At 54.8% G+C, this 26900-nt stretch overlaps 8 protein-coding genes across 8 annotated transcripts; 5 read left to right on the top strand and 3 right to left on the bottom strand.

Moving 5' to 3' along the window:
- Positions 1-1418: 1418 nt before the first annotated feature.
- On the bottom strand, positions 1419-2529 carry BO80DRAFT_386325 (putative oligosaccharyl transferase subunit Dad1). The gene is made up of 3 exons (XM_025717015.1): positions 2163-2529; positions 1848-2050; positions 1419-1769 (listed from the first exon to the last, which is right to left on the bottom strand). Exons 1-3 carry the CDS (start codon positions 2469-2471, stop codon positions 1703-1705), a joined length of 579 nt encoding a protein of 192 aa, XP_025573418.1. The 5' UTR covers positions 2472-2529; the 3' UTR covers positions 1419-1702.
- A 165-nt stretch (positions 2530-2694) lies between these two features.
- BO80DRAFT_495143 (Zn(II)2Cys6 transcription factor) lies at positions 2695-7953 on the bottom strand. The gene is made up of 10 exons (XM_025723927.1): positions 7710-7953; positions 7644-7653; positions 7555-7578; positions 7358-7502; positions 6993-7304; positions 6816-6943; positions 6726-6767; positions 6534-6538; positions 4781-5319; positions 2695-4696 (listed from the first exon to the last, which is right to left on the bottom strand). Exons 1-10 carry the CDS (start codon positions 7861-7863, stop codon positions 2870-2872), a joined length of 3186 nt encoding a protein of 1061 aa, XP_025573417.1. The 5' UTR covers positions 7864-7953; the 3' UTR covers positions 2695-2869.
- On the bottom strand, positions 7812-8631 carry BO80DRAFT_426906 (uncharacterized protein). Its single transcript, XM_025719886.1, has one exon. It carries the CDS (start codon positions 8486-8488, stop codon positions 8144-8146), a length of 345 nt encoding a protein of 114 aa, XP_025573416.1. The 5' UTR covers positions 8489-8631; the 3' UTR covers positions 7812-8143.
- Positions 8632-10808: 2177 nt separating this feature from the next.
- BO80DRAFT_145248 (C6 zinc finger domain protein) lies at positions 10809-13708 on the top strand. Its single transcript, XM_025713734.1, has 3 exons — positions 10809-12012; positions 12064-12341; positions 12399-13708. The coding sequence occupies exons 1-3, from the start codon at positions 10952-10954 to the stop codon at positions 13334-13336; spliced, it is 2277 nt and encodes a 758-aa protein (XP_025573415.1). The 5' UTR covers positions 10809-10951; the 3' UTR covers positions 13337-13708.
- Positions 13709-15571: 1863 nt separating this feature from the next.
- BO80DRAFT_360238 (TMCO4 family protein) lies at positions 15572-19097 on the top strand (the record flags this gene model as incomplete). The annotated part of the gene is made up of 2 exons (XM_025715959.1): positions 15572-17776; positions 17826-19097. The coding sequence occupies 2 exons, from the start codon at positions 15572-15574 to the stop codon at positions 19095-19097; spliced, it is 3477 nt and encodes a 1158-aa protein (XP_025573414.1).
- A 513-nt stretch (positions 19098-19610) lies between these two features.
- Positions 19611-21839, top strand: BO80DRAFT_411319 (RTC4 family protein). The gene is made up of 2 exons (XM_025717962.1): positions 19611-21293; positions 21352-21839. Exons 1-2 carry the CDS (start codon positions 19963-19965, stop codon positions 21605-21607), a joined length of 1587 nt encoding a protein of 528 aa, XP_025573413.1. The 5' UTR covers positions 19611-19962; the 3' UTR covers positions 21608-21839.
- Positions 21840-21994: 155 nt separating this feature from the next.
- Positions 21995-24619, top strand: BO80DRAFT_426898 (M28 family metallopeptidase). Its single transcript, XM_025719885.1, has 3 exons — positions 21995-23026; positions 23082-24457; positions 24514-24619. The coding sequence occupies exons 1-3, from the start codon at positions 22120-22122 to the stop codon at positions 24568-24570; spliced, it is 2340 nt and encodes a 779-aa protein (XP_025573412.1). The 5' UTR covers positions 21995-22119; the 3' UTR covers positions 24571-24619.
- A 219-nt stretch (positions 24620-24838) lies between these two features.
- BO80DRAFT_411311 (MFS transporter) lies at positions 24839-26853 on the top strand (the record flags this gene model as incomplete). Its single annotated transcript, XM_025717961.1, has 6 exons — positions 24839-25110; positions 25180-25203; positions 25253-25281; positions 25337-25855; positions 25912-26245; positions 26291-26853. Exons 1-6 carry the CDS (start codon positions 25062-25064, stop codon positions 26851-26853), a joined length of 1518 nt encoding a protein of 505 aa, XP_025573411.1. The 5' UTR covers positions 24839-25061.
- Positions 26854-26900: the final 47 nt, after the last annotated feature.

Raw genomic sequence — 26900 nt, 5'->3', positions numbered from 1 at the left:
TTGAAGGTGTACAACCCCCGGATGGGTATGGACACGCTACAGATTACGCCGATCTCACAAGCCAATGCCAACCAGCGTTCCGGACGAGCAGGGCGGACAGGTCCTGGCAAAGCGTACCGTCTCTTCACAGAAGTGGCGTACAAGAACGAGCTATACCTGCAAACAATTCCGGAAATCCAGCGGACCAGTCTCTCCAACACCGTCCTTCTACTCAAGTCCCTTGGGGTCAAAGATCTGTTGGACTTTGACTTTATGGATCCCCCGCCCCAGGAGACAATCACAACATCGCTCTTCGAGCTCTGGTCGCTGGGTGCCCTTGACAACCTTGGCGACCTGACCCCATTGGGACGTCGGATGACTCCCTTCCCAATGGACCCCCCGCTCGCGAAGCTGATCATCACCGCGGCAGAGACATACGGCTGCAGCGAGGAGATGCTCACCATCGTGTCTATGTTGTCCGTTCCCAGCGTCTTCTACCGCCCGAAGGAGCGTCAGGAGGAATCCGATGCCGCCCGCGAGAAGTTTTTCGTTCCCGAATCCGACCACTTGACTCTACTCCACGTCTACACGCAGTGGAAATCTAACGGATACTCCGACGGCTGGTGTACGCGACACTTTCTTCACGCCAAGGCCCTGCGACGGGCGCGTGAAGTCCGGGACCAGCTCCACGATATCATGACGGTGCAGAAGATGCCGCTCGTCAGCTGCGGCACAGACTGGGATGTGATTCGCAAGTGCATCTGCTCTGGGTTCTACCACCAGGCCGCGCGCGTCAAGGGTATCGGTGAGTTCATCAACCTGCGCACCAGCGTCAGCATGCAACTCCACCCGACCAGTGCTCTATACGGTCTTGGCTATGTACCCGAGTATGTGGTATACCACGAATTGATCCTCACCAGCAAGGAGTACATGTCTACAGTGACTGCCGTAGACCCGCATGTAAGTTCCACACCCAAATACCCGCATACCAAGATGCTAATTGGCATACCAGTGGCTGGCCGAACTCGGTGGCGTATTCTACTCCGTCAAAGAGAAGGGCTACTCTCAGCGCGAGCGCCGCATCACCGAACAAGAGTTCAACCGACGCGTGGAGATCGAGACCCAGATGGCCGCCGACCGTGAGCGCGCAGCAGCCGAGAAGCAGCGCGAAGCGGAACGCAACGATCCTACTCGACGGAGAAAGGAAATCGAAGTCGGCTCGGTAGTGCGCCGACCCGCTGCAACAGCAAGACGCGTCGGAGGTGTGACAGCCTCCAGTTCACGCAATGGCGGCGGCGGCGGGAGCGTTGTTAAAAAGCCGGCGATCAAACGGAAGCCGGGACGAGCATTCTGATGTATAATGGATAGATATACCCAGTCAATAGACACATACATTCCGTCAGTTCTACGTCCCATCCCCATATAGCAGAATCCATAGTAAACACTGTAATATCAATACATAAAACAACGAGGTATAGTATAAGCTAACAGAATAATAATCAACACTGATATTTTACCCACCATCCACAATCCACCGACAGAATATGCCAGACCAGACAGAACTATACAGGACAGAACCCACTCCACCAGGGAACAGCCATCTATCCATGCCATCCGCCAGCCCAGCAATCCAGTCCAGTATAGCATACTTCCCCCAACACAACCATCCCACAACCCATCTTATCCCATAACCCACGTCTCCCACCCGAAAAGATAAACCAACCTAATTGATAAAGTTAATACAAAAGAAATGCAAAATCAGACTTCCGAAGACGTAATCCGCGAATGCCCTAGCAGCAGTTAGCACCACCCATTACACCAACCCGCCACATCACACCACACCCAATCCTAAGGGGAAAGAAACGAACCTCTCATGCGAAACCACCCCCTTCTCACCCTCCCCATCAGCAACCGCACCCGTTGTACCCTTCTTCCCCTTCCCCTTGGCCCCAGACACCGTCGAAGAAGTCGAATAAGAAGAAGTAGACCCACTAGTCTGCATCCTCAAACTCGCCGTAAGAACAAATTGTCCCACCGCGGCACAGAAACCACTTAGGAAGGCGTTGAAGGGCTATCATCATTCATCATCCGTATGTTAGCCATATTCATACCATACCCCCCATCCTCACCCCTTTCCCACCCAAACAAGATAAACAGGAGAAGGAGGAGGAGGGTATACTCACATAATTCCCCGCCAACACACAATACACAAACTGAACACCCCCCACAAGCACCAAAAACGCCATGAAGGCGTCCAACAACAACGTCCGCTGCGGCGTGGTCCCCACGTACTGTTGCCAGACGGTCTGGGCGATATCGTAGACGGAGGAGTTGGTGGTGAGGGTTTTGGGGCCGGAGGAGAGGGATGCACTATTAGAGCTGCTGCTGGCAGAAGGCATGGTGGGTGCGGAGGGAGCGGGGATGGGGCCGGTGCTGGTACTGGTGTTGCTGGGTGAGGTTGAGGCGGTGGCGGGGGTGCGTTTTGGGGCCATTGTTGATTTATATGGGAGTGTAGAGGTGGTGGGAGGAGGTATCAGAGGAGATGGTGTGGGTGGTGGTTCGGAGTATGTAGTTACGCAAGCTGGCCTGTCGGATGGTTACGCGGTGTCACGTGATTTATAGATCGGGGGTATGCCTTGGGAGGGATGCTTTGAGATGGAGTGGGTGGGTTATCGGTTTGGTTTAGTAGATGTGGAGGGTTTGTTTGTTTAGAGGCAGGCTCGCATTCTATCTTAGGTAGGTGAACATAGCTGTTACAGTCCGGAGTATCATCATCATCATCATCATTACTATCATAGAATGGAGAGCTTCTTGGTCAGAGAGGAGAATTCAAGGCACCTCGGCCACCAGGGCCAACTTGGTATCACAAAAAAAAGAGTACATCCATCCCCTAGGCCAGCCAGTCCAGCACGTTGCCATACGGATTCTGCGTATTCGCCGCATGCAAATCCGTCTGGAAATCCGTCATCACCTGATCCCATTCCTCCCAATTGAGATTCCCGTTCGGCATCCCCGGCTGCGTCTCCGGCTCCATCGGTCTCACGAGTACGTCCATCGACGTGTCTGTGCCCGTGTTCGTCGGCTGCTGGAGACTGGCAGCCGTGGCAGGGTTCAGCCAATCTGTATCAGGGAATAACTCTTCAATTACCCCCATGGGCCCTTTGCGAAGATCAAAGTCCACGCCGCCGGTATCAGCCAGCGTGCCGGAATCATTCAGACTGGTGGGTGAAGGCTGAAACGCCAGCGCTCGGGGTACAACCGGCCCACAGTGACCGGTGAATGCGATATCCTGCACCGCTCCCATGCTGGAGCTCATTTGCGCTTGCATCTCCTCCTGCTTGGCCCGGAACGCAGTGGCTCGCTTCATCAGTCGGGACAGAGGACGCCAGAGCATTCCCTTCCGTTGCTTGCTGTTCTTAATCCACTCGGTATACAGTGTGCTCACGGCTTTCCACGCTCGATCGGTCAACGGGCTTAACGGGCGCACACATAACTCCGACAGCACAAAGGCAATGGCATGCCACTGCATGTTCGTGGCAAATAACCAGCTCCATTTGTACGTCTTCACATCCCCATCCAAGAGTCGCTGGAACTCGACGACCTCGACTGACGTGGCAAACAGACTCTCGCGGTTCGCATGGCTCAGCTTGAGTCCACGCTCAGGCCGGGTCATCGGATGATGGATAACCAGCCACAGCTTGGTCAGGATGAGACGACCAATGGTCGCGCAAACCCATTGAATGGGAATGTTCATGTCACAATGCTTGATATAACGATCTTCGATGCGGTCATTAATGGACCGGATCAACCGAGCACAGTTATCTGGATCGATGTGCCGAGCGGCCGCAGCGAATCGGCCGTTCGGACAGGCGTAGCTCACTCGGCGCACCGCAACCGCGATGTCACACCGGATCAAGCAAAAGGTCATCTCCGTCCAGCCCACGTGTTCCTGAGGAGGCTCCTGCATGTCCGGCGTAATATCTTCATCGTTGATGTTCAACGGAAGGCGAGTATCGTACAATCGTTCATGAATCTGCGCATCGGATCCGTGATCCTCTGCCGACCGAATATCCAGCAAACAGATATGCCACCACAGTCGTCGGCGCATCTCCGTTTCAAAAGGTTTCAGCCCAAAGTTGGTGCCATCCCGGTGGAGACCGAGTCCCTGCGCCAGGCGAAGGACCAGTGCCGTCATCGACCACACAAACTTGGTATCATCTTCTCGACGGATTCCAAGCAGAAAGATCACGAGTGCTTGCAAAAGTGTAAAGTTCTGGGTATTTAGGAGGTCCGCCTTGGCTAGCGCTTGCTCCACCGCGAAACGGTACCGCTTGACCGCCGCATCCCGTTCTTCTCCTAGCCGTAGAGAGCACTGCTCAGGCGACAAGCTGACGATAGAGACCAAACACATCGCAAGGAACAGTGCCTCATAGTTCTTATCCAGGCTGCTCGCATCTCGCGCAGCGGTGCTAAATAATTGCTGGGCCGACGCTTTGTGCACAATGGGTATTAGCGGCGCCACATTATCCATCCAAATACTCCATAGCGTCGGAATCTGGGACTTGGAGGGGAGAAACTCGTGTAATGAGTGCGAAACGGAATAGAAACCAAACAAAAAACCGTCGTGGTTCGTTGAGTGGCTGGACGATGTCTCGGGAGATGGATAATCTTCCTCATCAGAGGACGATGGATCTAGGATATCTTGGAGCTCCTCAATCTAAGAACGAGTCAGCAAAGTCCAGTAGGAGGAGTAAGAAGGACGCACTTCATCTCCAAGACTAGCCCAGAATCGATTGCTAACATAACGACTTCGACCTTCCTCGATCACCAACCGACCAAACTCGTGCTCCACATTTCGCTGTGCGATGGGTACGGCGGGATCCAATTTGGAAGCATCCAGCAGCAGTGGGCAGCCATCGGCATCGCCGGTATGCTGAGGCGCTTGGGGCAGCACTGCGGGTGCGGGCGGATTTTCGGTCTGCTGCTGGACCCGTGGGGAGGGCGTTTCGGACGACGGAGCGACACTATTTGTTTTCTTCTCACTGAGATGTTCAATGACGCCCTCGAGACGCCTTAACCGAGACAGAAGTTCCGCATCTTGCGGCCGTTTAATCTTGCGGGGCGCCCGTCCGGGAGGGGGAAAAATACACTGGATGCCGGCCTTGACGCAGTTGGAGCAAGGGGTTTTCTTGTTGCAGCGAACTTTCCTCCGACGGCAGGTGATGCAGCTGCGCAAGCTGTCCTGCGAAGAATGTGAGACGGCATGGGAGTTGAGGGTGGTGTGCGGGCCAGGAACAACGTCAGACCCGTTCCTGGGAGAGAGGGACGATGGGGCTGAGGCTGCGTTCACAGGCGAAGTGGACTCGATCGATGGGAACGACATGGCGAGGAGGAGTTGCTGAGCTGAACCGATACCCCACCAAACCACATCCTCACATGCAGAGATTTGTCAACAGAAGTCAAATAGCCAGGAGAAAATTTTCTCGCGAGTTCTGTGAGAGACCATAAAGGATCAACTAAAACCAGGGTAGATTATCAAGCCTCCAGCTCGCGCCTGACCTTCGCTCTTCAGTCATCGACTCATAGCGGAACCCGGAGCGGTGTCGGGCTTTCCCATTGGCTGCACGGCAACCCTTCTGGCCCCGGCCGCGGGCCACTGACTAATCATGTCTGACAATCACGTGGGCCGCCAAGCTGCAGCATCCACGCCAAAAATAACATTGGCGACAGCTGGGGCTCGGTGTTTGTTGGCGGAGGAAATTGGCGATCATGCACCGCCAGTGTCAGGACCCGACGTCATTGTCGGGCGGTTGACTGTTGGATTCTTGGTCAGTCAGTCGGCCAACTTCGCTGGAGTACGGAGTAATCCCGCATCCTCAGGCATCCCGCCCTTATCTGATCGTCATCAGCGACCAACAAAGCCACGCTGACCGCTGACTCACCTCGTGTTCGCACGGCTGCTATTTTGGGCGCCCCAAGCTTTACCCGCCGGGCTCCATCGTGGACGCATTCTAAACGGCACCATCATCCCAACGGTCCTAAACAAGCATTTGGCCCCGGATGCAGTCGATTATAGTAGGCCCGCTTGACCCATCCAGCACTTTACAACCAGACCCTTATCTATAAGATCCATTCAAAAGGTTAAATTTGTTGACGTTTGACATGGTTGGGTGCAGAGTCAATCCGGTCATCATCAGCAGAATGTCCCAGGATGGCGAACCAGCAAGGGAAAAAAGAATGATTTTGGCAACAGATCTATATCTAGCGAGGAATCTCATCTTATTCAGACCCGGGTGTCACTGTAATGAAATGTATTATAGTATGTTCACAAAAGCCTCGGTGGCTTTCCTCGGCAGCATATCTCAGTAGCCGCCTGCAGAATCTCAATATATTCAGAAAGTCCCAATAATCAGACAAAACCCAGAATATATACTGAATAACCCAACGCCAAATGTAGCCATGATGCGGAATGTAGCGCACCCAGCAAACGCCGTATATGCAAGTCGAAAGTCACTATCTACGTGCTGGGCCAGTTCAGATCGTTACTGTCATACACAAGCTCCGATGTGATAGGAGAACATCAAAGGAGCTCCGGGAGGCGATATCGTAGTCGCACGATCACCGGAATAGGGGCCCGAGGGGCGTGGTTCGGACGGGATAGTCGGACTCTTTCCGACGCCAGAATCTCTTCTTCCTACAAAGAATGCATTAGCGATATATCGCGAATGATTCGACGCAAGACTTACTTCATTCTATCCCACACTTGAGTGACCTGGTTGAAATGATAACTACAGCAAACATTAGTCGGGTACAGAACGAAGCGGAACAAAGCATACCCTTGGAACACAGACGCCGTCATCGACTTGGAGCCGTACTCCTTCTTGAGCAGCCGAACATATTCGAACGGGATCTTGACCGGGACATCCTCGAAATAGCTGTTGCGCAGCGGGAAGATCTCGGTTTCCTAACACCAGTCAGCCAGCGGTTGTGTCACCGGTTCGCGCGCCACCCACATCAAATCGGTGGCCATCCTTGCACATCAGCGAGCCAGGGTCCCCATGGGCCCTCCGCTCGTCGTCTTTGCGAACCGCCGTGATATCGATGAAGAGCCCGGAAGAAGTGTCGATCCACCGGGCATCAATCACGTTCAATTTGTCATCGGTCGACCGGACAACATAGTTCGGGTTGATTTCGAGGAGATACGTTCGGCCACCCTCCACTCCGGGAATATCAAAGTGGTGCTCGGTCATGTTGTAGTAATCGGCGAGAAAATGGATGGTCGGCTCGGAGATCTGAACGTCGAGATCGTTGTCCCATGGAAAGATCTGCCCTTGTCAGCGGGCGGTACATTGTGAACAACCGTGGTTTCGCATCACACCTTCTGGTTCCACCACCATGCCAACAGAGTTCCGTGCATTATCCATGTTTCGACCCCAAGGTCTCCCATTGTCGAAAGATAAGTCCGGATGAGTTCTGACAGATGTGGAACAGTCTTGTCCTCAGGAAGAGGTCCGTCTGCGAAGCTGCCAATAGAGTTAGTCGGCGCAGAGTTCCATCAGGTGGAGCCAAACGTACCGTCCATCATAATGGTAATGAAAGCTAGTGTAGATTAACGTTAGCCAGAACCAACAGAGACACCGCCCACGATCAGCGTGATTGCATACCTTGATTCCTCTGCGAGAAGTTAGACACTGGTTCATAGTAACTGGGTTGGTTCAAGCCAAACTTACTGAAGTATTTCTCTCCTGGTTCCCCTCCTGTTCCCGTATATTCCTTGACCATACTAGGCCTCACACTCATGAAATCAACATCGGCGCGAGCCGATCCCACGGCCGATAACAGCCCATAGAGACCGAGAAGAAGACGGGGAGCCGAAGACCACATGGCGAAACAAAAGACGGTTTATCTCTTTCAATCAATGACTCGGAGAGCGCATGCTCTTATCCGAGGTTGCACGATGGCGCAGATAAGGCGAGGGTGTTCGCGCTGCTAAGAAATAAGGCGGAATGGGCGGGATCCGAAGGGCCGAAAGGTTCAAAGGGGGCGGGCGAAGAGAGGTGCAGGGACCGGGGCAAATCGAAGGCGTAGGAGGAAAAACTTCGAATAGAAATACAAGAAAGAAGAAGGGAAAGAAAAGAGAGAGAAGATTATTATTAGTAGTATTTTATTCAAATGGGAGCGACGTAATCAGTGCGGCGTAGAATAATAAGACAGATGGGGAACCAAGGAAAACCACGAATCGCCATGGAGATCGGCAGGGAAGACGTATAAAAAGAACCGCCGCCATACAGCATACGGGGGGCCCGGTCGCGTGCTCAGTTACCGTCCGCCGCCGCCGCGAGTGGCAATACTGTACTGTTAATGGCCGGGAGATTTGGAACTGACCAGCCTTGCCAGCCTTGGCGATGGCCTTACCGTGCCGATCCGGGTACAAGGCCTGGGAGATTCGGTCAGCGTCGCAGTGATCGTGCCTGTTTCCTTGGGTGTTCGACCTCCAGAGTCCTATCATCATGTCTTGGTGATGCACTGGCGATGTGTATCGAGTGTACCGAGAACCACGGACACTAGAAAACCACTAGACGCCCGTCTTAACAGAGTAGTACCTTGCGTACGCGGTCTGAGGCCAATCGCATGACGAAGATAGCACGGCCTGTTCCGACAGAGTTAGCCCGATGGCTTTACCTTTGTCGTGGGTTCGCACCTGAGATGCGTGCAAAGTGGTCCGCAGCATTGGGGCCGCGTCATAGCCTGGTAGCGGCATTTCCACTCTACCCATGGACCCAATGCCCTCCTCAGATTACCCGCTCACCATCCAATCCGTCCCCAGTTTCAGGTGACAGTTGGCCTTCTGCTGCTGTCACCACACCCGGGGTGGATGACGAGGCTGGGTCTCAGACTCCTTCTGGTCAAATCCTCTTGACCACCCTGAATCGGGCGGCTAGACGGTTCCGCGCTGGACAGCAACAGCAAGGGCAGTACTACTCCGTAATGCTCCACGCGGCCGATAGCCAAGTCAGACCTTGATAAAAGTGGGGCCTCCACTGCATCAAGTATCAATAAACACGTTGGAATCAACATCCTGTGCTTTGTTGCTCCTCCCAGTCTTCCAGTTTCCTGGTTCATACGATCACCAGTGAGAGACACTGGTATGCACCGCTCTTGGAGGCTAACAAGCCTACCGGTTCATACTTAGTACTATGTACTGTGTATTGTAATCTCTTTTGAACTTGGAACAGACGTCACCGTGTCTCAGCATCATCCAACCCGATGGATAGGCGAGCGAATCATAGTCCACCCTCGGGCTTGTAGGCAAATCGTCGAACAATGTGAGATGTGGCTCCTCTATCGCTATTAAAGTATATTCACATTCCCTGTTTTAGATGCTAGGCATGAATGCGACATGCATAATTACTGCGCACTAATTATACCTCAGCACAGCACGACAAGGAATGTCGCATCGCCGAGACATGCTGCTGAACCTTGCAACTTATGTGCAGTCGGTCTGAGGACGTTGCTAGAGGCCAAACCTAAGAATATGAATATCTGCATTGGTACTCTTCAATCGATCAATGACAGGCCTGCAGGCAATGTCAGCCTCGTGTATGGACAACACAGACCAGCTGTAAGGCATTCCACCATGCCTACACACTCTGAACAGGCCAATAGTACTATCACTAGGGTTTCGCATCTTACACCCACCTCTTCCAACACTGAAGATTGAGTCTATTGCTTTCTTACCTTTCATCAGACCGTCATCATGGACTCGCGACCCTATCGATATCATCGTTCAAGTGGTGGCCAAAACTATAGCGAGGACGCCATGCGGTGCTACCGGTATTACCGGAAATGATTCGAAATGCCTTGCCAATATGGGTGGAAGACTCACAGTGTAGGAAACTACGCAGGACGATCTCAGCGTCGAAATCACCCCGTGGGAGGCCCTTAGAGATTACCAAATCGGGCAAGTGATGCCGGGGTCGCGATGTCGCGAGGAGGGCCTGCGTGATTGGTCGGCGGATCAGATCTTCCGGGCGCGTCGGGGAAATCGGTTCCGATGATTCGCCAGGTTTGGGGTGTTATCGTTGCTAATTTGGTTGTTTCCCAGTCTGGCACTAACTGGCTAGGCCTTCTTCCCTTCCCCTTTTCACCATGCCTTGAATCTTCGGCTGGAGGGAGTCAAAGTGCGGAGCAGCGGGATGCCAGTCTGCTCTGACCCCTGCCTTATCTTCCCGGTGGGATTATTGTAGAGAAGACAATGTAGCTGGCCTAGCTGCAGGTACGCTCGTCGACTCCCACTAACCGCTGTATCTTGGATCTTCCCGCCCCCCGTTCAAAGTTGATCTAATCTCTCCACTTCTGCCTGCCGTTCGCCAAAGAGAACGGCGGACTAAACATGCACTAACCTTAGGCCTCTCTCCTCGAACCAACCCCCTCCCAGCAATGGCACCATCCTGGTCTTGGAACCGCAAAGAAAGCCTCTTTGGAATTTAGTCGTTGGGCCTCCCCCTGTGGCTGGTCTCTCACATGACTGCGGCTTGTATGTGTCCCACTGCTTCAGCTGGATTCTGCTGCTGCACAACTCCGCCTACTTGCGGCTCCGGGTACATGGCGACTTCTGCAGAGTTCCCTGCCAGCGGGCATCCAATTGGATGTCTTCCAGGATTGTGCCTTGAATATAGTTGTTGATTCCAATCGGATCACATTATTCTCTTCGCCGTGGCTTTTGGATCTCTTTCGAACCCAGATCGACAGACGTGAAATGGCGAAGTTGAAATCCATCCTACACGCCCGCTTCTGACCCCATTTTGTCCGGCTTCAAATGACTCTTGAGGACAAGTAACTTTGTCGGATTCATTTCCACAACCGCAGGGACTCTCCTCCCTCCAGCCCCAGTTATTCCCCAACCCTGGTCTCTACCGTCGATCGCCAGTGGCCTAGTTGCTACACCTTGTAACGAGGTGTGGGGGCCAAAATGTCGAATATACCCACAATGCTTCCTGACGACCCAAACGTCATATCACAGGCGGCGACCGCGCAGCAATTAAACCGATCGTGCGAATCATGTCGAGGACTAAAAGTCCGTTGTTTACCCGATCCCTTGACTCCAACCCAGTGCCAACGATGTGCGAAAGCCAACAGGCCCTGTATCTTCGTGGCGCCTCAAAGACGGCGACCGCGCAAGCGGACTGATTCTCGGGTAGCTCAGCTGGAAAAAGAAATGCGACAGATGCGCTCTCTACTGAAAGACAGGTTACGGGTGGATGAAAGCAGTGCAGAAAGCGTAGGCAGCGAACGAGAGGACTCGGGAGAACCCGACTTGGGACCAGGTTTCAATGATCCGATGCCCGCCAATACAGATCCGCCAAGCAGCGCATCGGGATCGGCCAGGCCCATGGACCTGTCTCCCGGATTCCCATCATCCTCTCCATACCAGAATACCACCTTTGACTATTATATCGCTCCGGCTCCGGCTCCGGCTCCCAACCCTGTCTCGACAAGCTACTCGCTTGAAACAATACCGGAAAGAGATGTCGTGGATCGCGGGCTGATCTCGCTGGAGTATGCCAACGATCTAGTCGCCTTTTTCGTCACCGAACTCACGGCCTTTGCTCCAATCGTCGTATTGCCGCCGGATACAACTGCCGCCCAACTGCGTTGTTCGAAGCCAGTACTCTTCCTCTCTGTTATTGCCGCCGCCGCGGTCTCCCTGGATGCCAACCTAGCCGCCGTACTCAACCGCGAGATGATCCGTGTCTATGCAGAACGCTTCTTCATCAACGGGGACAAGTCCTTGGAGTTGGTCCAAGCACTGTTGCTCATGATTGTCTTCTACTTCCCGCCCGATTCGCCTCTGAAACTGCAATTCTATCAATACACCCATATAGCTGCCACCATGGCTTTGGAGATCGGCTTGGCTTCCAAGCGCCGGGTATCCCCAAACTCCAGCCGCAGGACGAACAAGAAAGCCGTGTATGACGAGTCAATGGCGGAACAAGCGAGGGCAATCTTGTCTTGCTATCATCTGACCTCAATGTAAGATGCGATCGCGCATGCCGTTCAGGCCAACACGCTAATGCAGGACAGTGTTGCCATGAAAACTCGCCGGCCCAATTTGCTTCTTTATAACGATTGGATGAGCGAATGTGTGAAACATCTGGAACGCTCGCCAAATGCAGTCGACAGACACATGGCCACCTGGTTCGAAATCCAAAGAATAGTGGACGAGGCGATGACTTCGTTTGGGCTCGATGACACAAGCTCGACCGCCCCGCTCACAGAGTCACGACTGCAAGCCATCCTGAGGTGGTTTGACAACCGGATGCAGTCATGGAAGAAGGACCTTTCCAGGGACATGCACACAGGTATTATTTGGCCCGGCGCAATAAATCGCAAACGTGCAGGAGCTAACAGGTTGTCAGTTCCTATGAACTTCGAGTACCATTACACCAACCTTGCTATTTATGAGCTTGCCATCGGCGAAGGCTACCGAGATCCTGATGCAATTAAGCAACAGTACTATACGCTCCCATCCCCGGATAGCAGTGACACAGCCCCCAGTACGCCGGTGAGTGCGGTTCGCGTAGACTTCACGATTAAGTGGATGAACGCCGCCCATGAGATGCTCGACTTTTTCCTTGGGTGCGACACGGAGATGCTGCGAAAGATCCCCAACCTGATCTACACCCGGGTAGGAGTGGCAATGATGTCCCTGCTTAAAATTTACTTCTCCGTTCGAACCGGTGCGCTGGGGGAGTTTGTGACTGCTGAAACTGTAAATGTCGATAAATATTTGGATGCGATGAGCAGACGGCTGGCGGAGGCAAGCGGTGGCCAGAAGTACAAGATCCCGAGCCGGTGGTATTTGGTCGTTGCGATTAAAGCTCGGAATTGGTATGACCGCTTCCAACGGCAACAGATGCAGAGAAGCACCAGGCTGGTTCCGCAAATGAGCGCGGGCACATCGGTATCTCCCAGTCATATTCCCGCCCATAATCAGAACCCGCTGCCATTTGACCCATCACAGCAAGCAGCACCGCTTGGAATGAAGACCGAGTTTTCTCCCATGGCCCCTTTCCATGCCATGGGCTCAGGTTATGGTGTACCGCCAGCGACGGATGGGATGTGGCCATCCGACCAGGGTGGTTTCCACAACATGATCAACGTGAACCAATTCGCCGGCTATCAGCCTACCATGATGCCCCCTCCGCCTCAGTATGGCTATGACGTGCAGCAGCAGAGGACGCCGCCTGAGAGCAGCCCGCAGAGTAATCCATCACTGGCGAAAACGAGCATGGAGCTCGATGAATGGATTCCGGATGGCAGTATTTTTGCGGTGCCCAGCTTGCCTGGGTTTTAGAACCTGGTCGCTGGTAGACGCTGGGCACCAGAATAGAGGATGAAAATTTGCAAGCAGACCCTTGCTTGCACACATAGGCTTAGCCAGGCCTGAGAGCCATCTGAATAGAAATCATCCGCCTGGCAGATCACTCGACATGCCTGGGTGTCGGAGTTGCAGAGCAATGTTAGCTGGCCCTCTGGAGAATGATCCCGAACAGAAACACGCAGTAGAAAGAAGAAAAGACGAACTGTTAGCGACGCGCACGTTCAAGACCCCTCGTCGCGTCGAGGTTTCACCGTCGGAGGTTCGGCAGACATGAAACCTCCGACATCCGGATGGGGTAGATGAATGTCACCCAACATCGGCGGTGCACCGTTGAGGACCGTCGGGGTTGTCCGAAAGTGGGATTGTGGAGCCTGTCCTGACTCCTGGGGCTCGCTTCCATGATATAGTTCGCTGGTCATTCAGGAAGTAGATCCAGTCGCCATGTGGGTTGTCAGCGCTGGAGCCTGGGAGTTGGAGATGCTGCTGGCCATGTGGAGTAAGTCATTGGCCCACGAGTGACTGAAAGGGCAATCAGTGACGGTGGATTGTCAGATGATCGCGAATGGGTCAAGCATTGGTTCTTACATAGTAAGGGCTTGTCGGACCTCCGTCAAGTTCAACAGGATGTCGACGCCACTACGGAAGATGGGCCGACAGCCCTGAATCGGCCCGATGCCGACGGAAGACTCAACGTCCTCCGCACTGTTCACCAACAGATGCAGTATCACAGGCTATGGGTACATTTCTATGTGCTTGCTACTACGTACTTTAGATCTAAGTACTTTGATTGTCTGCTAAGGCCAATTTCGGTCTTCTGCCTCGGTACTGACTTGATGGCTACAATAATGACGGCTCGTATCGAGTCACATCTCAGCCACATACCCACTATGTCATACATCATTCAGGCATCCTCGTCTAAAATCCCTACTTGAACTGAATTGATGCTCGTCACGGCTACTAGAGCTACCTTGTCTGTTACTCCCTAAATATGTGCCATCGTTCTGGTTCAAGTGAGGTACCGTGCTTCAGCCACAGCCTTAAACTTTGTGGCATGCAGATTAGAAGCTGCCTCGAATCTCGATAGCCGGTGACTAAATTGACATCTCCTACCTAGCACGTGGTGATCACAGAGTGTCTAAATTCTGCAGCCTGAACACCTCTGGCGGGCCCCAATACTCCCTATGTCGTAGATTTATCTAACCACCCCTCTTTCGAGTTTCGACCAGGTCAGCAGCACCAGCTGAATCTCTTCGACCCGAATAACGGGGCCGTTGGGGCTATCGGAGGATGAGACAGGCACAGTACAATTCCACGCTAAATCCTGCCTGTGACAAGGGTCAGGATGCAGCGCTCCGTAGCGATATTATCTCCAACCAAGGCCAGGATTGAGAGGTGGCTGGTCCCAGATCCAAGGATGCAAAATGATGCCTGTGGCTTCTGGTTTATGTAATCCCCGGTCCTCTAACTAACGTTAGGATGTAAATTACGGTATGGGAGCTTTTCTGGGATAATGACAAGGGACGGCGACAGAAGGTTCAGCAATGGCCCCTGCACGTATGCAAGATGGTGCGAGGGTTCGGGTTCATTTCCCAGCCGACCGGTTCAAAACCTGACGAGGTGAAGGCTTGCCAGTTGCCAGGAGAAGAGTCCGGGGACCCGCGATGGAGGAGAGGACGAGGGGAGTAGAGGACCGCTTTCGACCACCGGCTTGCGTAGTGCCTCCCCCATGCGGCACCACGTCTCCCGGTCGCAGGCTGCTTTGCAAATCGGCCCCGAATTCACCTGGGCTGACAATCAACCAGCTGGAAAGGTGTTGGCCTTCCAAATCTGTCCTTTCGTCTATCCTGCCTCAATCAACAGACCACCAGTCCCCATTTCCGTCCATGTTCAATTATTCCTGCTCCTGCGCCGTTACTTCATCTCCGTCCCCGCCATCCGCCGTACCTTGACCTCCGTCGCTACCCCATTACTTGTCGTCCCAATCGCCAGCTGCCCCCTGACCTCTCACCAAGCTTTTCTTGGCCAGGCACAAAGGATACGACCTCCTCCGGGGAGCTCTAGCGCAAACCCAACCTCGATCCCCTGTGCCTTTCGCACGAATGGGTCATCCTGGGCCCCATTCATGTCGGAACTTGCACGGTGGTATTAGGGAACCGAGAATCGACACGAGCCAACCCGCACGCACTTGATTTGACACGTCGATGAAGAATGAGCTCAGTCTCTAGCCCTGCTGCCGACCATTCTGTCGACCTTCCTGCCGATCAGCCACATATCTCACAGGCGTCCGGTACTTCGCCCCCCTTGGCTCCGGCTGCTAGTGCGGAAAGCAGCGCTCCCTCCGATCATGACATGATACAGAAAGAGAACGTCAGGCCGGTCCAGGGGAAGGACGTAGATAACCAGACTGCTTGTTCGGGGCCGAATGCGGGATCGATACAGGAGGAATTAGATGACTTTGGGCTGCCGATTCACGTGCGGCCCAAGAGAGTGTCTTCGGATAGCGAGGAGGTATACCAGGACGTCGCTGAATCTGCTGGGAGCGCTACTGATGATGGCGATTTGGGCACACGTGGAGGTCAAGAAACTACACCAGAGGAGGTGGCTCCGAGTGATCGGGTAGAGGATAAACCCCAGGTGGCAGGAAAGGACGTGGATGGGGGTTCGCCATTGCAGTCTACGACATCCACGCCGCATGATCATCAATCTGCCATGGAAGAGCCCGCAGAGGCTTCTACGGCCAGCGAAAAGCGTGCTCTCCCCGACCACTCGTCCCATCCTGAAGATGAACCGCCGCCGCCGTACACGGAGAACCCGGCTCAGGAACAGCCCGAGACTGGTGCCGAGCGTCCCTCTATGCAGAAGAAACGTGCATCCGTGAAGCCATCCGAGTGGTCACATCAACAGCTGTATGGGGCTGGACACCCGGAGGATGAAAGCGAAGAAGAAGAGGACGATGGGGGCTGGAAAGATATGCCTGCTGTGGACGAATTCGACGTGTATGACGACTACGGCCGGCTCGTTGCCCGTGGCGCGAAGCCGGAGGATAGCGAAGCCGTCTACAGCGGGTTGGGAGGTGCAGGAAAGGGATACACTCGAGTGCAGCTTGACGAAGATGCTCAATCAGCAACTAGCTTGGATGAAGATACAAGCTATCTGTTCAAAGAATCCGCCGCCAACGCCGCTGGAATGGAGGAGGAGCTGCGTGACCCCGTTAGCCAACTGCAAGCCACGAAGGACCTTCTTACTGAGAGCCAGAGGATAGCATATGTCGGGGTGACCAGGTTGACTATACATCAAATGACATTGGACATCGAGAAGATTCCACCCATCAAGGGCACGCGCAAGGCAAGGCAAGCTGGCGTCGACTCCATGCGGAAGTGGGGTCAAGCAATGATGGCCAGGCTCTATTCCCACATGGACATTGACACTGCAGAGCAGGTGATGATCGAGCAATTGGCAGGACATGGCGTGCAGCCGGCAGATCTTGTCCGACCGCTCATGAGCAACGCTCGGGTCACGAATCCTCTGGCAGAGGAGCCGGAAACACCAAAGAAATCCATGTCCTTACCCACCTCCCCCAGGCTGAGGGAGGACTACCGGAGCAGTATATCGACCGAGGTCGACAGATCCTCCAGATCAACATCCCCGCCACCCTATGAAACCCACGAGGGAGAAGACCTGCCAGAAGTCCGAACCCCATCTCAGTTGCCCACATCGGCGAAGATCGACATCGATCTCCGATGGACAGTGCTCTGCGATCTGTTCCTCGTTCTCATTGCGGACTCCGCCTATGATGCGCGATCGCGGACATTGCTCGAAAGGGTTGGTGCGTCGATGGAAGTGTCCTGGCTGCAGATTGCCCGCTTCGAAAAGCGCGTCATTGATGCCCTGGAGATGCAGGAGGCCGCCGAAAAGGAGACGTGGGATGAGTCGGAGCATATGGAGAAGCGACGAAAGATGGCCCTTAAACGGAAGTACATGGTCATGGGCCTCGCCACAGTGGGAGGTGGTCTAGTGATTGGCCTCTCGGCTGGGTTGTTGGCCCCAGTCATCGGCGCTGGCATCGCAGCCGGATTTACGACAGTCGGGATTACGGGGACGAGCGCATTCCTGGGCGGTGCTGGAGGTACCGCGCTGATTGCCTCCGGTGCTACCTTGACTGGAGGCACCATTGGACTGCGGGCGTCCCAGAAGCGTACGGGTCCGGTTCAAACCTTTGAATACCGTCCCTTGCACAACAACAAGCGGGTCAATCTGATCATCACGGTGGCGGGTTGGATGACGGGTAAGGTGGATGATGTCCGATTGCCATTCAGTACGGTCGATCCCATCATGGGTGATCTGTACTCGGTCTTGTGGGAACCTGAGATGCTCCGGAGTATGGGTGACACCATTAATATTCTCGCTACAGAGGTAGGCAGGTCGTTCTCTTTTGGTACGCTCGGATGCTAATCATGAACAGGCCTTGACTCAAGGACTGCAACAGGTTCTGGGGCAAACCGTTCTGGTTGCTTTGATGGCATCTCTACAACTCCCGCTGGTTCTGACCAAGCTATCCTATCTGATCGACAATCCGTGGAACGTGTCGCTTACCCGCGCCAACGCGGCTGGACTCATTCTGGCCGACTCGCTGCGAGACCGCAATCTCGGAAAGAGACCTGTAACCCTTCTCGGATACTCGCTGGGCTCGCGGGTCATCTTCTCGTGCCTCAAAGAGCTTGCCGACAGAGGTGCTCAAGGGCTGGTGCAGAACGTGTATATGTTTGGGTCCCCGATCGTGGCCAATCGGGACGAATACCTGAAGGCCCGCAGTGTGGTGTCGGGTCGATTTGTGAATGGATACGCCTCGAACGACTGGATCCTCGGATATCTGTTCCGTGCCACAAGTGGTGGTATCATGCGGGTAGCGGGTCTCGCTCCAGTGGATCGGGTTCCAGGCCTGGAGAACTTTGATGTCACCAAAATCGTGAATGGCCATATGGACTACCGTGCCGCCATTCCTCGGCTGTTGAAGGAGGTGGGCTGGGAAGTGCTGAGCGAGGAATTCGCCGAAATCGAGGATCCGGATCCTGAGAACCATGCCGAGCGGCAGAGAGAATTAATCCGGGAGATTGACGAGGCGCGACGGGAGGCGGAGCTCAAGCCAGAGAAGAAGCGATTTGGGCTGTTCAAACGCGGGAAACTGGCGCAGAAGAAAGGCTGGGAAACATACGATGTGGAACGCAACAATGCCACGTCCCGGGGCTCGAATGACAACAACGCCGCCGGGTCGGTCCTGTTTGATATCGATGCGATCCGAGCCGAGTTGGCCTCGGAGAAGATCGAAGTGAAGCAGCTTGAATCCACGCTGCCCCCAATGAAATTGGATTTGAGTTCTCCGGCGAGCCCATCTCCGTCTGCACCATCCTCCACCGCCAGAGAACTGAAAAGTCCTGAGATGCCAGCGCCTCCGGCTCGAACGCCGCCCGCCTACAGTCCCTCTCGGGATGTCTATTCGCCTCCGCACCATGAGGAGGAACTAGAGATGACCTTTGACACGTCCTTTCACGATACCCCACCACGCTCTCGTTCTTCTTTCGAGCCCGCCTCTTACGAAGGCCCGCCATCGAGGCCGGAGCTTCGGTCTGCTGTTACAATGCCGGCCCTCGGGGCTAGCACGCTTGGAGCGATCGCTCTGGAGCCGAATGCCTGGGCTGAGCATGACGAGGAGGAGATCCAGATGACGTTTGAGTGATGATGTATGAACCAGACGATGGATAAGAGCTTCTGTTGGTGTAATTGTTGATTGTTGATAAGACGGGCACGGGGTTACTTTAATAGAGTCGCTTTCTTCGGTGTCATTCTACTTTTCTTCTGCATGCTGCCGTGAGGCACTGGTTCCAGCCATGCGATGGCAATTTGGAGGTTTTTTTTTTTTTGCGGACACTTCTGGTCGAGACAGTTGGATGCATGGGTTTTGTGCCTTGGGGCTGTCTGGATCTGCTGGGTTGGAGTCTGGCTCAGCCTTAGCATAGCATTGTCTATTTTCAAACCGATGCCTTACGAATATATAGCATTACTATCAATATACCGACAGAAGAATCATTCCTTGCGAATTGGTATCAGAAGTTATCCAGATTTCCACCGGGGCCATTCCATCAGGGCTATTCCATCAGGATCGGCTTAATATAGCAGCGGGTGCGGAGAACCGCCCGAATAGCGTGTCACCACACGCGTCCCTCCTCATCTCCGAGCTCAATCCCAACCGGTTGGTTTCTCGATTGTCGCTCTCTCACCCTCGTTGTTTGCACATTTTCCAACTCCTCCCAGCCACATACTCCCACACAGTCCGGTCAAGGTCCCGCCAGGCGCCCATGCGCACCTCGTTCCACGGTTAATTCATTGCTGAGAGGGGATCGGCTCGCGATACCGGGTCCGGTGCTTCGCTCTGCCTCAGTGCCTACCTACCCACCTTGACGTGACTATTTATCATTGAGAATTCCAGTCTTTCTACGTTATACTCGTTGGGGTTTGATCTGGATTATTATCGCTAAACGATATTCTACGCATTCCTTCTCTCTGTGCAATTCCCCAGACGCTGCAGCCCGCAGCTCCTCACCATGGTCTACCAAACCAACCCCAAGCCGAACTCGAGCTACAATCGAAACTACCTCACCCGGAACATCAAAGGCCACCTCTTATCCAATTTCAACAAGAACAACAACAACAACAACAACAACAACAACAACAACAACAACAACAACAACAACAACAACAACAACAACAACAACAACAACAACAACAACAACAAAGATGATCGTCCCAAATCCTCCCTGAAACCCGAGCCCGCGACGGACGACGAACCCATCAGTTCCAGCGAGGACGATACCCTAAGCCATATCGCGGAATCAGAAGAGGAGAAGGAGGAGGAGGAGGAGATGAAGACACGGACACGAGTGTCGCGGCCCACCTTGGAGGAGAAACTCGCCAAGAGCTCACCGGACGGAGAACAAACGCCACGCGCCAGTCGACAAAGGAGTGATACAAAGAACTCGAGAACGAGTACCCCGGCTCCGGCTCCGGCGACGAGTCGTAAACGGGCGTCGCAGGAGATGGGCGAGGATCCGCTCTTCTCGGCGTATCGGGAGCTGGATTCGGGGAATAAACGACGCAGGCAGGTCATTGCTTATCCGTCGAGGAAGTCGCTCACGGGGTTGGGTTTGACGTCGCCGCAGGCGGAGTCGCCGGGGAGTAGTAGGGGGAAGAAGCAGAGAGATTCGAAGGAGGGGGGGAAGAAGCAGAAAGAGACGAAGGAGGGGGGCAAGAAGAAGAAGAAGGGATTGAAGGAGTTCAAAGTCCCTAAGGATATCGAGGATGATACGAGTCCGAAGCCGCAGTTCAAACAGCCCCCTCCGATGCCTAATGACATGATCTCGAGCTCGTCGCTCGCTACCTCCTCGGCTCTGGATGCGCTGATTTTCGACGATGATGACTCCTCGATTGGGACGCCGCTCAGCACGGCGTCCTCGACCATGATGAAAGAGCTGTCAGAAGCGATGCTGGACGAGCCGGTGCTCAACGAGCCGTCAGTGTGTCCCTGGTGCAACGCGCCCGTGGACCCGGGGATGCTGCTGCGATTCCGCGCGCAGCCTAAGCAGCGCATGCGCGAGCAGCAACAGTTCTGCGAGTCGCACAAGCAGTCCACTGCGGAGCAGGAGTGGAAGGAGAAGGGGTATCCGACAATCGACTGGGACGCATTCGAGGATCGGATCCAGCGGCATTTCGCCGACCTCGAGACGATCATGGTGCCGGAGAGCACCTCCTTCTACCGCAACATCTTGGACACGACCTTGAAGACCGGACAGGCTAAGAACTTCCGTCTCACGCTGGCCGGAGACGGGCTGGAGACGATGTCGTGTGGGTATTACGGGACGCGGGGAGCTGGTAAAATGTAGGTCTTCAACTACTCCGTACTTTCCGATCCGATCCCGGCTAATTGGACTAACTAGGCTACAAGCGATCACGACGCGATACGGACGGAAACTCCGACGACTGGCGGCCAGCGACCACATTGTCAAGGCGGCCGGGGTGGTGACCTACGCGCAGGCAGTGCTGGTGCCCGAGCTGGCGGTCCGACTCGTCAAGGAGGACATGGATGTCACGGACGAGACGGCGCGCCAGATCCTTCGCGAGACGGTGGACATTGGCCAGAAGCTGAACTTTGCCTTGAACGATAAGGTGCCGGTGCCGGAGGACCTGCAGTAGGTGTATTATTCTTCACTAGTTCCACATTCGGGGGTTTCTTTTCCTTCTTCCTCCATTGTTATGCGGGATCAGGTTGTTTACTCTGGATACCCCTTGCTTGACCGGCTACTGTGTATATATTGCGTGGTTCCGGTGTATGGAATTTATGCCTCTGTTGAGGTGAATATGAATGGCGCGTGCTGGGGACAAGCTGACACCATCTCTGACACCATCGGACTCCACTCTGTACTCGGTATACATTTGTAAGATTCGGTACGAAGCGTGGAAAAGCCCAGTTAGGCCGGCCGAGGTGGAGTCCCGATAAGATAGCGGGGCCCTGATAGGCTGGGCGTGATAGGCGTTTGTTACATAGTACGGAGTACGTCGTGCGGAGCTGCCCGAGATAGCCGTCAGTCAGCCAGCCAGAGCTTCTCTCCTCTCCTCGCCTCGACCTCCTCCTTCCATCTCTCTCCTTTCATCCTCCATACGATGGATAGACTGTTCTATCCATCACCCCCATTGACAACCTGAACATGCCTCCCGAAATGCGGGAAAAGGTAGACGCCTACACCATGTCGCCCTCGGAATCGACTCCCCTCCTCACCACGGTCGGCATCCGGCCCCAGCGATACCGCTATCCGCACCATCGACTCCGCCGGATCAGCACTGTCGTCCTCAGCTCCATCCTCACCCTCGCCGCTCTGCTCTTCCTCGCTCCGTCTGCCATCCTCCCCCGCTCCCACGGCTCCATCTGGTCCTACGCCCCATGGGCCCATCCCTTCCCGCATGAGTCCTGGCCCCACGGCCACGGCCTCAGCTACGCCGAGCTCCAGGCCCTCCTGCAGGAGACCCCATCCGCGGAGAAGGCCCGCGAATGGAGCAGCTACTACACCGCGGGACCGCATCTGGCGGGCAAGAACCTGAGCCAGGCCGTGTGGACCCAGGAACGGTGGCAGGAGTTTGGCGTGCAGGATACTAGTATCGTGGCGTATGATATCTTCCTCAATTACCCGTTGGATCACCGCTTGGCGTTGCTGGAGAAGGACGAGGTGGTGTTCGAGGCCACCCTGGAGGAGGATGTCTTGGAGGAGGACAGCACGAGTGGACTAGAGGATCGCGTCCCGGTGTTTCATGGATACTCGGCCAGCGGCAATGTCACGGCGCCGTTTGTGTTTGTAAACTTTGGCACGGTGGCGGATTACCAGGACCTCGTGGATAGAAATATCAGTCTGGCGGGGAAGATTGCCATTGCTAAATATGGTCGGATCTTCCGGGGGTTGAAGGTGAAGCGCGCGCAGGAGCTGGGCATGGTGGGTGTGATTCTGTATGATGATCCCGAGTCGGACGGGGAGATTACCGAGGAGAATGGTTATCTGGCCTATCCGGAGGGACCGGCCAGGAACCCGAGTGCGGTTCAACGGGGAAGTACCCAGTTCTTGAGTAAGTGGTGTCACCATGTCTGGTTGGGATTGAAATCTGGGCTGACCGATGGCAGGCATAGCGCCTGGTGATCCCACCACTCCTGGTTATCCGTCCCTACCGGGCTGTGAGCGTCAAGATCCGTACAACTCCATCCCTGCGATTCCCTCGCTGCCGATTTCGTACCAGGAGGTGATTCCCCTGCTGAAGGCGTTGAATGGACACGGGCCTAAGGCGTCCGATTTCAATGAATGGTGGCAGGGGGGTAAGCTTGGGAGCAAGGGTGTCGAGTACTACATTGGCCCCACGCCGGATGATGTCGTGATCAATCTGTATAATGACCAGGAGTACGTGACGACGCCCTTGTGGAACGTCATTGGGGTGATCAAGGGCGCCATCCCCGACGAGGTGGTGATTATGGGCAACCACCGCGATGCGTGGGTCGCCGGTGGCGCCGGAGACCCCAACAGCGGGTCGGCGGCCTTGAATGAGGTTGTGCGCAGCTTTGGCGAGGCGCTCAAGGCCGGCTGGAAGCCACTCCGGACCATTGTGTTTGCCAGCTGGGACGGCGAGGAGTACGGCTTGCTCGGATCGACGGAGTGGGTGGAGGAGCACCTCCCCTGGCTATCCAAGGCGAACATTGCCTACCTCAACGTGGATGTCGCTGCCTCTGGCACGAACCTGCACCCCACGGCCAGTCCGCTGCTGAACAAGCTGATCTACGAGGTCACCGGGCTGGTGCAGTCCCCCAACCAGACGGTGCCTGGACAGACGGTCCGGGACGTGTGGGATGGCCATATCGGCACGATGGGCAGTGGCAGTGACTTTACGGCCTTCCAGGACTTTGCCGGCGTGGCGAGCTACGACCTCGGGTTCAGCCGTGGGCCCAAGGACCCGGTGTACCACTACCACTCGAACTACGACAGCTTCGACTGGATGGACCGGTTCGGCGACCCGGGGTGGAAGTACCATGAGGCGTGCACCAAGATCTGGGCGCTGGCGGCGGCCAAGCTGGTGGAGACGCCGGTGCTGGCCTTCAACGCCACGGACTACGCGCTGGGGCTGGAGGGCTACCTCGACAAGATCAAGCCGGCGGCGAAGCAGCTGCCTGCCGGGTCGTCGTTCGACTTTGGCCCGCTGGACGCAGCGATCAGCGAGTTCCAGGCAGTGGCAGCACGGTTCGACGCCCACGCAGCAGACCTGAGTGCGCAACTAGGCGAGGACGTGCCGTGGTACCACTGGTGGAAGAAGGTGAAGTTGTACTTCCAGATCCGGGTCGTAAACGACAAATACAAGGGCATTGAGCGACAATTCCTGTACCAGCCGGGTCTGGACGGGCGCAGCTGGTTCAAGCACGTGGTGTTTGCGCCGGGGATCTGGACGGGGTACGCGGGAGCGACATACCCGGGCTTGGTGGAGAGCTTGGAGGCGGGCGATTTGCTTAACTCGCAGGTGAGTCTTCTGTCTCCTCGGAGATTACGCTGGATGTGGAGCTAACGGGGGATTAGAAATGGCGCGCGATTATTTTGGAGCGGATTGAGGCGGCTACCAAGTTGCTGCAGTAGGTCAGATGCAATCCAGAGGCGTCGTGATTGGCGGCAGAGCTGATCCGAGTGGGAGCAGGTGACTGATGCAAGGAGTATCAAAGAGAATCATTGGGGATATTCCTGTTGGTAGTTGGAGACCAGGTCGAGATGGTGTACTCCGTACTCCAAGTATTAGATAGTACTCGGTAGATCCACGAGACCAGCTAGGTAGTGACGGAAATGAATCCGGCCAGTGCTGCGGCCGGCTACTTGCTTATCTTCAGGCTTCACCACCTTCAGGGCTTCCCCGCCGACGATCGACCCACCGCGGCTGTAGTGTACTGTTAGTGACTGCGTTGCTGCCGAGTGCCGACTAGTGTGGTCTGTGTCAGTAGTCACCGACTGCCGTCCCTTACTTTTCTGACTGCCATTCTTCTTCTCTCTCTTTTTCTCTCTCTTTTTCTCTCTCTTTTTCTCTCTCTTTTTCTCTCTCTTTTTCTGACATTGTGTCAACTCACTCAGTCGTCGCCATGTTGGAGAAAACCCCCCGGCTGCCGGTCCGGCAGCTGCTTATTCTCTGTAGGTTGCTTGCTTTGTCACCCATAATCAGTGAGATAGAGATTGTATACTGATTACTGACCGACACAGCAATATGTCGTTTCGCCGAGCCTGGTAGGTCTGATTCATCCCTCCCTAATATCCTCATTCTCATGCCGTATAGTGGTGTTGACTTCCGTCCTGCCCTACCTTGTACGTCCCCCTCCCCTTCCTCCTCAATTTACATCGAGACTAAAGAAGCGAAAAGCCCGAAATGATCGAATACGTGGGCGTCCCCAAACCCGAAGTCGCCAAATGGGTGGGCATCACCTCCGCCGTAACTTCCATCAGCCAAGCCGCGATGGCCGTATCCTGGGGCACCGCGTCCGACACCGTCGGCCGCAAACCCATCATCCTAATCGGACTCACCTGCACCATGTTCTTCTCGTTGTTGTTCGGCTTCTCGCAAACGCTCAGCATGCTAGTCATTTCGCGCGCCTTTCTGGGCCTTATGAACGGGAATGTAGGGATTATTCGTACCATGGTGGCGGAGATGGTGCCCGAGAAGGAACTCCAGCCGAGAGCGTTTAGTATTATGCCGTTGGTGTGGACGATTGGGAGTATCTTTGGCCCGGCGTTTGGGGGGGCGTTGGCGAGGCCGGCGGAGAAGCATCCGGAGTGGTTTGGGGAGTCCCTGTTTTTGAGAAGGTTTCCGTTTGTGTTGCCGAATATTGCGGCCGCGGGGTTGTTTGTTGTCGGGATTGCGACGGGGGTGTTGTTTTTGCAGGTGAGTTTGATGACTGGGGTGGAGGTGGGTTGGGGGGGTGATACTGATGTGGGTAGGAAACGTTGGCGGCGAAGAAACATCATCGGGATTATGGTTTGGTATTGGGGGAGGCGTTGACGAGGTCGTGTACTTGGCGAAGAAAGTCGCACGCGCCGGATGGCGAGCGGGCTGCGCTGCTGCCTCGGAAGCAGAAGCCGGTCAAGCGGCCCAGCTGGAGTGAGGTGTTTTCACCGCAGTCGCGTCGGGTGTTGCTGGCGTATGCGCTCATGTCGATGCACACGATGGCGTTTGATTCGCTGCTGCCGGTGTTTCTGCATAACCCGGTGCAGGAGCTGGAGGGGAATCCGGATGTACGATTGCCGTTCAAATTCGTGGGAGGGTTTGGTGTGGGTAAGTAATCCTGATGAGAATTGAGAATAGTGGCTGACGAGATAGATTCTCAAACCATCGGCATCTTCTACACCCTGATTGGCATCATCGGCATGTTCGTCCAGTTTTCGGTGTTTCCGTGGGCGGCCAAACGCTTCGGGGTCCTCAATTGCCTCAAGGTGGTTGCGACCGTCTTTCCAATTCTGTACCTTCTGACGCCCTTCACGGCCCTTGTGCCAGAGCCGCTGCGCAACGTGACAGTCTTCTTCCTCATGTTGGGCAAACTGTCCGCATCGATCTTTGGATTTCCCTGCACGACCATTCTGCTCACCAACTCAGCCACGAGCCTCGGTGTACTGGGTACATTGAACGGGGTCGGCACGAGCGTGAGTGCCATCGGTCGTGCCGTGGGACCGGCTGTGACGGGACAAGCGTTCACGTATGGCGTCAAGCAGGGATACATTTTGATTCCGTGGTGGTTGTTGGCGGTATTTGGGGGGTTGAGTGCGATTCCGGTGTTTTATACGGAGGAGTCGGATGGATTTCATGCTGATGATACCGACGAGGAGGCTGAAGAGGATGCTGAAGAGGAGGAAGAGAGAGGACAAGGGTATGGAAGTACCCGGTAGGAGGTTGATAAAAAGTGTTTGCGTAATGTTTTGCGGTGGCGTGATGA

Source organism: Aspergillus ibericus (genome assembly GCF_003184845.1).
Source record: "Aspergillus ibericus CBS 121593 unplaced genomic scaffold BO80scaffold_31, whole genome shotgun sequence".
Classification (NCBI taxonomy): domain Eukaryota; kingdom Fungi; phylum Ascomycota; class Eurotiomycetes; order Eurotiales; family Aspergillaceae; genus Aspergillus; species Aspergillus ibericus.
This window is presented reverse-complemented; position numbering and strand designations above follow the sequence as displayed.